The sequence below is a fragment of the Oncorhynchus clarkii genome, unplaced genomic scaffold (genome assembly GCF_045791955.1).
Source record: "Oncorhynchus clarkii lewisi isolate Uvic-CL-2024 unplaced genomic scaffold, UVic_Ocla_1.0 unplaced_contig_2530_pilon_pilon, whole genome shotgun sequence".
Classification (NCBI taxonomy): Eukaryota; Metazoa; Chordata; class Actinopteri; order Salmoniformes; family Salmonidae; genus Oncorhynchus; species Oncorhynchus clarkii.
Genome location: NW_027261135.1, coordinates 630,001 through 642,500, shown reverse-complemented (window position 1 = coordinate 642,500; position 12,500 = coordinate 630,001). Strand labels below are relative to the sequence as shown.

At 46.9% G+C, this 12,500-nt stretch overlaps 1 protein-coding gene across 1 annotated transcript in view; it reads right to left on the bottom strand.

The window, feature by feature from the left end:
* Positions 1–12,500, bottom strand: part of LOC139405156 (multiple PDZ domain protein-like) — a 140,462-nt gene that overhangs the window by 114,737 nt on the left and 13,225 nt on the right. The window contains 4 exon segments of the mRNA XM_071147575.1: positions 1–198; positions 582–704; positions 1,674–1,742; positions 8,222–8,479. The exon segment at positions 1–198 is cut by the window's left edge and continues 33 nt beyond it. Of these exon segments, the coding sequence (XP_071003676.1) occupies positions 1–198; positions 582–704; positions 1,674–1,742; positions 8,222–8,479 (648 nt within the window).

The following is a 12,500-nucleotide window of genomic DNA, read 5'->3' as shown; positions in this document are numbered from 1 at the left end:
CTGGGCAAGGAGAGGGAGTGGGGGCGAGGACAGGGAGAGGTCGTTGGTTCCCGTGGAGACGGCGACGTCCCTAGCAATGAGCAGTTTGACCCTTGACCCTGCGTTGCGGAGAACGTGAGCCACTTCCTCGTTGCCCATGCCCGCCAGGTCTGTGTCCCCGATACGCAGGATGTGGTCCCCGCTGCGCAGACGCTTGTCCTGGGAGGGGAGGGATGTTACATCACTTTTTAATCACTTTACACATTTTTGTGTTCTACTTTGACATGGTGACCTCACAAATCACATTTTTGTGTTCTACTTTGACATGGTGACCTCACAAATCACATTTTTGTGTTCTACTTTGACATGGTGACCTCACAAATCACATTTTTTTAAAAGCTAACTCAGTAATTTAAAGACAATTCACAAGTGGATGGTTGTCGTACACAGCGGGGGTTGAAGATGACACTGGCAAAGTCAAAACGTGTTTGAACCTACGGTGTGTTTCATGTCTGTATATTATCCAGCAGTGTGACTTTGTCACATTTCACTTAGGCTGATCAAACTAAGTTGATATTGTATTGATTGATTGACTGACATACCAGTCCAGCAGGGCCACTTGGTAGGATGGTTTTGACCAGGACTCCAGAGGATCGACCCCCTACAATGCCGAAGCCCAGCCCCTTCCCATCGTTCTCCAGCTCTATCAACTCTATGTGACGCTTCTGAGAGGGAGAGAGATGGAGGGAGAGGGAGAGAGAGAAAGAAAGAGAGAGAAAGAAAGAAAGAAAGAGAGCCAGACAGACAGACAGACAGACATGGTCAACTACACACACAGACAGGTTTTCCTAATTTACTGTAAGACACGGGAACTCACCTCGTTGTATAGTATGTTAGACAAGGGGAACTCACCTCGTTGTATAGTATATTAGACACGGGAACTCACCTCGTTGTATAGTATGTAAGTCAAGGGAACTCACCTCGTTGTATAGTATATTAGACACGGGAACTCACCTCGTTGTATAGTATGTAAGTCAAGGGAACTCACCTCGTTGTATAGTATATTAGACACGGGAACTCACCTCGTTGTATAGTATGTAAGTCAAGGGAACTCACCTCGTTGTATAGTATGTAAGTCAAGGGAACTCACCTCGTTGTATAGTATATTAGACACGGGAACTCACCTCGTTGTATAGTATGTAAGTCAAGGGAACTCACCTCGTTGTAAAGTATGTAAGACATGGGAACTCACCTCGTTGTATAGTATATTAGACACGGGAACTCACCTCGTTGTAAAGTATGTAAGACATGGGAACTCACCTCGTTGTATAGTATATTAGACACGGGAACTCACCTCGTTGTATAGTATGTAAGTCAAGGGAACTCACCTCGTTGTAAAGTATGTAAGACATGGGAACTCACCTCGTTGTAAAGTATGTTAGACATGGGAACTCACCTCATTGTAAAGTATGTAAGACATGGGAACTCACCTCGTTGTAAATTATGTTAGACATGGAAACTCACCTCATTGTAAAGTATGTAACACATGGGAACTCACCTCGTTGTAAAGTATGTAAGACACGGGAACTCACCTCGTTGTAAAGTATGTTAGACAAGGGAACTCACCTCGTTGTAAAGTATGTAAGACACGGGAACTCACCTCGTTGTAGAGTATGTTAGACACGGGAACTCACCTCGTTGGCGATATACGACAGGTTTCTTCCCATCGATAAGGTCCTGGAGATTCGTGGAGGCGTACATAACTGGGAAAAGAAGGACACTAATGTCAGCTAATTAGACCTGCTGAAACAACAGAAGAGGAGAACAACAGGAGAGGAGAACACTAATGTCAGCTAATTAGACCTGCTGAAACAACAGGAGAGGAGAACAACAGGAGAGGAGAACACTAATGTCAGCTAATTAGACCTGCTGAAACAACAGGAGAGGAGAACAACAGGAGAGGAGAACACTAATGTCAGCTAATTAGACCTGCTGAAACAACAGGAGAGGAGAACAACAGGAGAGGAGAACACTAATGTCAGCTAATTAGACCTGCTGAAACAACAGGAGAGGAGAACAACAGGAGAGGAGAACACTAATGTCAGCTAATTAGACCTGCTGAAACAACAGGAGAGGAGAACAACAGGAGAGGAGAACACTAATGTCAGCTAATTAGACCTGCTGAAACAACAGGAGAGGAGAACAACAGGAGAGGAGAACAACAGAAGAGGAGAACACTAATGTCAGCTAATTAGACCTGCTGAAACAACAGGAGAGGAGAACAACAGGAGAGAACACTAATGTCAGCTGATCTCGGATCAATTATCCCTTTCAGATCCTGATGAATCAGACGACATGAACGGGGGGGGGGGGAGCTGATCCTAGATCAGCACTCGTACTGACACTCTTCATGAAAACGCACCCTGGTGTCACAGAGGCGGGATTGGACAAAAAAAGTGAGGTGAAAAGGTACCTCTTTGCCCATTTCCACAAAGCATCTCAGAGTATAATCGCTGATCTAGGATCTGTCCATAAAATCAAATCAAACTGTATTTGTCACATGCACCAAATACAACAAGTGTAGAACCTTACCGTGAAATGCTTACTGACAAGCCCTTAACCAACAGTGTAGACCTTACCGTGAAATGCTTTACTTACAAGATCTTAACCAACAGTACAGTTCAAGAAGAGTTAAGAAAATATTTACCAAGTTGACTAAAATAAAAAAAAGTAATAATAAAAAGTAACACAATAAAAATAACAATAACGTGGCTTTATACAGGGGGTACCAGTACAGAGTCAGTGTGGAGACTATATACAGGGGGTACCAGTACAGAGTCAGTGTGGAGGCTATATACAGGGGGTACCAGTACAGAGTCAGTGTGGAGACTATATACAGGGGGTACCAGTACAGAGTCAGTGTGGAGGCTATATACAGGGGGTACCAGTACAGAGTCAGTGTGGAGGCTATATACAGGGGGTACTGGTACAGAGTCAGTGTGGAGGTTATATACAGGGGGCCCCAGTACAGAGTCAGTGTGGAGGTTATATACAGGGGTACTGGTACAGAGTCAGTGTGGAGGCTATATACAGGGGGTACCGGTACAGAGTCAGTGTGGAGGTTATATACAGGGGGTACTGGTACAGAGTCAGTGTGGAGGCTATATACAGGGGGTACTGGTACAGAGTCAGTGTGGAGGCTATATACAGGGGGCCCCAGTACAGAGTCAGTGTGGAGGCTATATACAGGGGGTACCAGTACAGAGTCAGTGTGGAGACTATATACAGGGGGCCCCAGTACAGAGTCAGTGTGGAGACTATATACAGGGGGCCCCAGTACAGAGTCAGTGTGGAGACTATATACAGGGGGTACCAGTACAGAGTCAGTGTGGAGACTATATACAGGGGGCCCCAGTACAGAGTCAATGTGGAGGCTATATACAGGGGGCCCCAGTACAGAGTCAGTGTGGAGGTTATATACAGGGGGTACCAGTACAGAGTCAGTGTGGAGACTATATACAGGGGGCCCCAGTACAGAGTCAATGTGGAGGCTATATACAGGGGGTACCAGTACAGAGTCAGTGTGGAGACTATATACAGGGGGCCCCAGTACAGAGTCAGTGTGGAGACTATATACAGGGGGTACCAGTACAGAGTCAGTGTGGAGACTATATACAGGGGGTACCAGTACAGAGTCAGTGTGGAGACTATATACAGGGGGCCCCAGTACAGAGTCAATGTGGAGGCTATATACAGGGGGTACCAGTACAGAGTCAGTGTGGAGACTATATACAGGGGGTACCAGTACAGAGTCAGTGTGGAGACTATATACAGGGGGTACCAGTACAGAGTCAGTGTGGAGACTATATACAGGGGGTACCAGTACAGAGTCAGTGTGGAGACTATATACAGGGGGTACCAGTACAGAGTCAGTGTGGAGACTATATACAGGGGGCCCCAGTACAGAGTCAGTGTGGAGGTTATATACAGGGGGTACCAGTACAGAGTCAGTGTGGAGGCTATATACAGGGGGCCCCAGTACAGAGTCAGTGTGGAGACTATATACAGGGGGCCCCAGTACAGAGTCAGTGTGGAGACTATATACAGGGGGCCCCAGTACAGAGTCAGTGTGGAGACTATATACAGGGGGTACCAGTACAGAGTCAGTGTGGAGACTATATACAGGGGGCCCCAGTACAGAGTCAGTGTGGAGACTATATACAGGGGGCCCCAGTACAGAGTCAGTGTGGAGACTATATACAGGGGGTACCAGTACAGAGTCAGTGTGGAGACTATATACAGGGGGCCCCAGTACAGAGTCAGTGTGGAGACTATATACAGGGGGCCCCAGTACAGAGTCAGTGTGGAGGTTATATACAGGGGGTACTAGTACAGAGACAATGTGGAGGCTATATACAGGGGGTACCAGTACAGAGTCAGTGTGGAGACTATATACAGGGGGCCCCAGTACAGAGTCAGTGTGGAGGTTATATACAGGGGGTACCAGTACAGAGTCAGTGTGGAGACTATATACAGGGGGTACCAGTACAGAGTCAATGTGGAGGCTATATACAGGGGGCCCCAGTACAGAGTCAGTGTGGAGACTATATACAGGGGGTACCAGTACAGAGTCAGTGTGGAGGCTATATACAGGGGGCCCCAGTACAGAGTCAGTGTGGAGGTTATATACAGGGGGCCCCAGTACAGAGTCAGTGTGGAGGCTATATACAGGGGGCCCCAGTACAGAGTCAGTGTGGAGACTATATACAGGGGGTACCAGTACAGAGTCAGTGTGGAGGCTATATACAGGGGGCCCCAGTACAGAGTCAGTGTGGAGACTATATACAGGGGGCCCCAGTACAGAGTCAGTGTGGAGACTATATACAGGGGGTACCAGTACAGAGTCAGTGTGGAGACTATATACAGGGGGTACCAGTACAGAGTCAGTGTGGAGGCTATATACAGGGGGCCCCAGTACAGAGTCAGTGTGGAGGCTATATACAGGGGGCCCCAGTACAGAGTCAGTGTGGAGGCTATATACAGGGGGTACCAGTACAGAGTCAGTGTGGAGACTATATACAGGGGGTACCAGTACAGAGTCAGTGTGGAGGCTATATACAGGGGGCCCCAGTACAGAGTCAGTGTGGAGGTTATATACAGGGGGCCCCAGTACAGAGTCAGTGTGGAGGCTATATACAGGGGGCCCCAGTACAGAGTCAGTGTGGAGACTATATACAGGGGGTTATATACAGGGGGCCCCAGTACAGAGTCAGTGTGGAGGCTATATACAGGGGGCCCCAGTACAGAGTCAGTGTGGAGGTTATATACAGGGGGCCCCAGTACAGAGTCAGTGTGGAGGCTATATACAGGGGGCCCCAGTACAGAGTCAGTGTGGAGGCTATATACAGGGGGCCCCAGTACAGAGTCAGTGTGGAGGTTATATACAGGGGGCCCCAGTACAGAGTCAGTGTGGAGGCTATATATAGGGGGCCCCAGTACAGAGTCAGTGTGGAGGCTATATACAGGGGGCCCCAGTACAGAGTCAGTGTGGAGGTTATATACAGGGGGCCCCAGTACAGAGTCAGTGTGGAGGCTATATACAGAGGGCCCCAGTACAGAGTCAGTGTGGAGGCTATATACAGGGGGCCCCAGTACAGAGTCAATGTGGAGGCTTTATACAGGGGGCCCCAGTACAGAGTCAGTGTGGAGGCTATATACAGGGGGCCCCAGTACAGAGTCAGTGTGGAGGCTATATACAGGGGGCCCCAGTACAGAGTCAGTGTGGAGGTTATATACAGGGGGCCCCAGTACAGAGTCAGTGTGGAGGTTATATACAGGGGGCCCCAGTACAGAGTCAGTGTGGAGGCTTTATACAGGGGGCCCCAGTACAGAGTCAGTGTGGAGGCTATATACAGGAGGCCCCAGTACAGAGTCAGTGTGGAGGTTATATACAGGGGGCCCCAGTACAGAGTCAATGTGGAGACTATATACAGGGGGCCCCAGTCCAGAGTCAGTGTGGAGGCTATATACAGGGGGCCCCAGTACAGAGTCAGTGTGGAGGTTATATACAGGGGGCCCCAGTACAGAGTCAGTGTGGAGGCTATATACAGGGGGCCCCAGTACAGAGTCAGTGTGGAGACTATATACAGGGGGTTATATACAGGGGGCCCCAGTACAGAGTCAGTGTGGAGGCTATATACAGGGGGCCCCAGTACAGAGTCAGTGTGGAGGTTATATACAGGGGGCCCCAGTACAGAGTCAATGTGGAGACTATATACAGGGGGCCCCAGTACAGAGTCAGTGTGGAGGCTATATACAGGGGGCCCCAGTACAGAGTCAGTGTGGAGGTTATATACAGGGGGCCCCAGTACAGAGTCAGTGTGGAGGCTATATACAGGGGGCACCAGTACAGAGTCAGTGTGGAGACTATATACAGGGGGTTATATACAGGGGGCCCCAGTACAGAGTCAGTGTGGAGGCTATATACAGGGGGCACCAGTACAGAGTCAGTGTGGAGACTATATACAGGGGGTTATATACAGGGGGCCCCAGTACAGAGTCAGTGTGGAGGTTATATACAGGGGGTACCAGTACAGAGTCAGTGTGGAGGCTATATACAGGGGGTACAGAGTCAGTATGGAGACTATATATAGGGGGTTATATACAGGGGGTACCAGTACAGAGTCAGTGTGGAGACTATATACAGGGGGTACCAGTACAGAGTCAGTGTGGAGACTATATACAGGGGGTTATATACAGGGGGTACCAGTACAGAGTCAGTGTGGAGACTATATACAGGGGGTACCGGTACAGAGTCAGTTTGGAGGTTATATACAGGGGGCCCCAGTACAGAGTCAGTGTGGAGGTTATATTCAGGGGGTACCAGTACAGAGTCAGTGTGGAGACTATATACAGGGGGCCCCAGTACCGAGTCAGTGTGGAGGTTATATACAGGGGGCCCCAGTACCAAGTCAGTGTGGAGGTTATATACAGGGGGCCCCAGTACCGAGTCAGTGTGGAGGTTATATACAGGGGGTACCAGTACAGAGTCAGTGTGGAGGCTATATACAGGGGTCACCAGTGCCGAGTCAATGTGGAGGCTATATACAGGGGGTACCGGTACAGAGTCAGTGTGGAGGTTATATACAGAGGGTACCAGTACAGAGTCAATATGGAGGCTATATACAGGGGGTACCGGTACAGAGTCAATGTGGAGGCTATATACAGGGGGGTACCAGTACAGAGTCAGTGTGGAGGTTATATACAGAGGGTACCAGTACAGAGTCAATGTGGAGGCTATATACAGGGGGGTACCAGTACAGAGTCAGTGTGGAGGTTATATACAGAGGGTACCAGTACCGAGTCAATGTGGAGACTATATACAGGGGGTACCGGTACAGAGTCAATGTGGAGGTTATATACAGGGGGCCCCAGTACCAAGTCAGTGTGGAGGTTATATACAGGGGGCCCCAGTACCGAGTCAGTGTGGAGGTTATATACAGGGGGTACCGGTACCGAGTCAGTGTGGAGGTTATATACAGGGGGCCCCAGTACCGAGTCAGTGTGGAGGTTATATACAGGGGGTACCAGTACAGAGTCAGTGTGGAGGCTATATACAGGGGTCACCAGTGCCGAGTCAATGTGGAGGCTATATACAGGGGGTACCGGTACAGAGTCAGTGTGGAGGTTATATACAGAGGGTACCAGTACAGAGTCAATGTGGAGGCTATATACAGGGGGTACCGGTACAGAGTCAATGTGGAGGCTATATACAGGGGGGTACCAGTACAGAGTCAGTGTGGAGGTTATATACAGAGGGTACCAGTACCGAGTCAATGTGGAGACTATATACAGGGGGTACCGGTACAGAGTCAATGTGGAGGTTATATACAGGGGGCCCCAGTACAGAGTCAGTGTGGAGGTTATATACAGGGGGTACCAGTACAGAGTCAGTGTGGAGGCTATATACAGGGGTCACCAGTGCCGAGTCAATGTGGAGGTTATATACAGGGGGCCCCAGTACCGAGTCAATGTGGAGGCTATATACAGGGGGTACCGGTACAGAGTCAGTGTGGAGGTTATATACAGGGGGTTATATACAGGGGGTTATATACAGGGGGTACCAGTACAGAGTCAGTGTGCGAGAGTACAGGTATCTTATTCATTATGAACTAAAAAGCAAAAAACTGATGCTAGATCAGCACTAGACCAGAATAGGATACGATATAACCCACACCCTTACCTGAGTCATACACTGTATCTTATTGGTCACGGCATTGCTTTCTGTGTTTGTGTTGAGAGCACTGAGACTGCCTCCGTAGTTCTGCCGAGGTAGGGAGGGTTTAGCAGGGGGGCTACCTCCTCCTCCTCCACTACTGCTGCTGCTGTTGTTCTGGGCCCAGGTATAGGAGTCGCTATGGGAGATGGTCCTCAGGCCCAGAGACATGGCCGTGGAGAGACCCGTGTTGAGGGAAACAGACTTCGGTACTGACTTCTTCTCCTGGGAGAGAGAGGAGAAGGAGGGGGGGGCAATTTAAATATCTCTGTTTTGCTGACAGGTGTGTCAATGTCGACCACAGAATATCCATCCGTCCAACTGTGATCGTGATGTTGTGTAAACTGAAGTCCAATCCATGTCTTTGGTCCATCCTTTCTAAACAGCTAATCTAATCCAGTTCCGTGTTTTACAGAGACGAGAGCAGAGGAGATATAGAGGTAGTAGTCAGTCTGTCCTAACAGGTAGGAGTTATATAGGTAGTAGTCAGTCTGTCTAACAGGTAGGAGTTATATAGGTAGTATACTGTAGTCAGTCTGTCTAACAGGTAGGAGTTATATAGGTAGTAGTCATTCTGTCCTAACAGGTAGGAGTTATATAGGTAGTAGTCAGTCTGTCTAACAGGTAGGAGTTATATAGGTAGTATACTGTAGTCAGTCTGTCTAACAGGTAGGAGTTATATAGGTAGTAGTCATTCTGTCTAACAGGTAGGAGTTATATAGGTAGTAGTCAGTCTGTCTAACAGGTAGGAGTTATATAGGTAGTATACTGTAGTCAGTCTGTCTAACAGGTAGGAGTTATATAGGTAGTAGTCATTCTGTCTAACAGGTAGGAGTTATATAGTTAGTAGTCAGTCTGTCCTAACAGGTAGGAGTTATATAGGTAGTAGTCAGTCTGTCTAACAGGTAGGAGTTATATAGTTAGTAGTCAGTCTGTCCTAACAGGTAGGAGTTATATAGGTAGTAGTCAGTCTGTCTAACAGGTAGGAGTTATATAGGTAGTATACTGTAGTCAGTCTGTCTAACAGGTAGGAGTTATATAGGTAGTATACTGTAGTCAGTCTGTCTAACAGGTAGGAGTTATATAGGTAGTATACTGTAGTCAGTCTGTCTAACAGGTAGGAGTTATATAGGTAGTAGTCAGTCTGTCTAACAGGTAGGAGTTATAGAGGTAGTAGTCAGTCTGTCTAACAGGTAGGAGTTATATAGGTAGTATACTGTAGTCAGTCTGTCTAACAGGTAGGAGTTATAGAGGTAGTAGTCAGTCTGTCTAACAGGTAGGAGTTATATAGGTAGTAGTCAGTCTGTCTAACAGGTAGGAGTTATATAGGTAGTAGTCCGTCTGTCTAACAAGTAGGAGTTATAGAGGTAGTAGTCAGTCTGTGTAACAGGTAGGAGTTATAGAGGTAGTAGTCAGTCTGTCTAACAGGTAGGAGTTATATAGGTAGTAGTCAGTCTGTCTAACAGGTAGGAGTTATAGAGGTAGTAGTCAGTCTGTCTAACAGGTAGGAGTTATAGAGGTAGTAGTCAGTCTGTCTAACAGGTAGGAGTTAAAGAGGTAGTAGTCAGTCTGTCTAACAGGTAGGAGTTAAAGAGGTAGTAGTCAGTCTGTCTAACAGGTAGGAGTTATAGAGGTAGTAGTCAGTCTGTCTAACAGGTAGGAGTTAAAGAGGTAGTAGTCAGTCTGTCTAACAGGTAGTAGTTAAAGAGGTAGTAGTCAGTCTGTCTAACAGGTAGGAGTTATATAGGTAGTAGTCAGTCTGTCTAACAGGTAGGAGTTATATAGGTAGTATACTGTAGTCAGTCTGTCTAACAGGTAGGAGTTAAAGAGGTAGTAGTCAGTCTGTCTAACAGGTAGGAGTTATATAGGTAGTATACTGTAGTCAGTCTGTCTAACAGGTAGGAGTTAAAGAGGTAGTAGTCAGTCTGTCTAACAGGTAGGAGTTATAGAGGTAGTAGTCAGTCTGTCTAACAGGTAGGAGTTATAGAGGTAGTAGTCAGTCTGTCTAACAGGTAGGAGTTATAGAGGTAGTAGTCAGTCTGTCTAACAGGTAGGAGTTATAGAGGTAGTAGTCAGTCTGTCTAACAGGTAGGAGTTATAGAGGTAGTATACTGTAGTCAGTCTGTCTAACAGGTAGGAGTTATAGAGGTAGTAGTCAGTCTGTCTAACAGGTAGGAGTTATAGAGGTAGTAGTCAGTCTGTCTAACAGGTAGGAGATATAGAGGTAGTAGTCAGTCTGTCTAACAGGTAGGAGTTATATAGGTAGTAGTCAGTCTGTCTAACAGGTAGGAGTTATAGAGGTAGTAGTCAGTCTGTCTAACAGGTAGGAGTTATAGAGGTAGTAGTCAGTCTGTCTAACAGGTAGGAGTTATAGAGGTAGTATACTGTAGTCAGTCTGTCTAACAGGTAGGAGTTATAGAGGTAGTAGTCAGTCTGTCCTAACAGGTAGGAGTTATATAGGTAGTAGTCAGTCTGTCTAACAGGTAGGAGTTATATAGGTAGTATACTGTAGTCAGTCTGTCTAACAGGTAGGAGTTATATAGGTAGTATACTGTAGTCAGTCTGTCTAACAGGTAGGAGTTATAGAGGTAGTAGTCAGTCTGTCTAACAGGTAGGAGTTATATAGGTAGTAGTCAGTCTGTCTAACAGGTAGGAGTTATATAGGTAGTATACTGTAGTCAGTCTAATGTGTAACAGGTCTATGGGGTCTATGTAGCTTAGATTCAGCCTACTACAACATTAACCCTGAGGACACACAGACACATTATACTGTCTACTGCTACAGACTTCCTATAGGCTGCTATTATAACAGTAAGCCTATAGGAAGAGGAGGTAACAGACACATTATACTGTCTACTGCTACAGACTTCCTATAGGCTGCTATTATAACAGTAAGCCTATAGGAAGAGGGGGAAACAGACACATTATACTGTCTACTGCTACAGACTTCCTATAGGCTGCTATTATAACAGTAAGCCTATAGGAAGAGGAGGAAACAGACACATTATACTGTCTACTGATACAGACTTCCTATAGGCTGCTATTATAACAGTAAGCCTATAGGAAGAGGAGGAAACAGACACATTATACTGTCTACTGCTACAGACTTCCTATAGGCTGCTATTATAACAGTAAGCCTATAGGAAGAGGAGGAAACAGACACATGCTGAGTTTGACAACATGACCTTAAGTCTACTGTAGACAGACATCCATGTAGACAAATTCTGTTTGTCCATGACCCCTAGTACCACTGTTGTTATTCTCTCTCTCTCTCTCTCTCTCTCTCTCTCTCTCTCTCTCGGTGTGTCTCTCTCTCTCTCTCTCTCTCTCTCTGTCTCTCTCTCTCTCTCTCTCTCTCTCTCTCTCTCTCTGTGTGTGTCTCTCTGTGTCTCTCTCTCTCTCTCTCTCTCTGTGTGTGTCTCTCTGTGTCTCTCTCTCTCTCAGAGCTTTATTGGTTAGGTCAGGTAAGCAGATTACTCAGCCAGTTTGGTTCCTGCAGTCAGTATTTTAGGAAACACTGGGGTTTGTCTCACTTTCTACCGTACAGTACAGACAGTACGTACAGACAGAGTAATCTCCTGCCTTCCTAAAGTCCTCCAAAGCCAAGTTAACAAACAGATCACTGACCATTTCGAGAATCCCACTGTACCTTCTCCACTGTGCAATCCGGTTTCCGAGCTGGTCAGGGCTGCACCTCAGCCACGCTCAAGGACATAAATGATATCACAACCGCCATTGATACAATACAGTACTGTGCAGCCGTCTTCATCAACCTGACCAAGGCTTTCGACTCTGTCAATCACCGTATTCTTATCGGCAGTCTCAACAGCCTTGGTTTCTCAAACGACCGCCTCGCCTGGTTCACTAACTACTTCTCAGACAGAGTTCAGTGTGTCAAATCGAAGGGCCTGTTGACCGTCTGGCAGTGTCTATGGGGGTACCACAGGGTTCAATTCTCGGGCCGAATCTTTTCTCTGTATACATCAACGATGTCGCTCTTGCTGCGGGTGATTCCTTGATCCACCTCTATGCAGACGACACCATTCTGGATACTTCTGGCCCTTCTTTGGACACTGTGTTAACAAACCCCCAAACGAGCTTCAATGCCATACAACCCTTTTCTACTGTGTTATTGACTGTATGTTTGTTTTACTCCATGTGTAACTCTCTGCTGTTATTTGTGTCACACTGCTTTGCTTTATCTTATATCTTATCTTGGCCAGGTCGCAGTTGTAAATAAGAACTT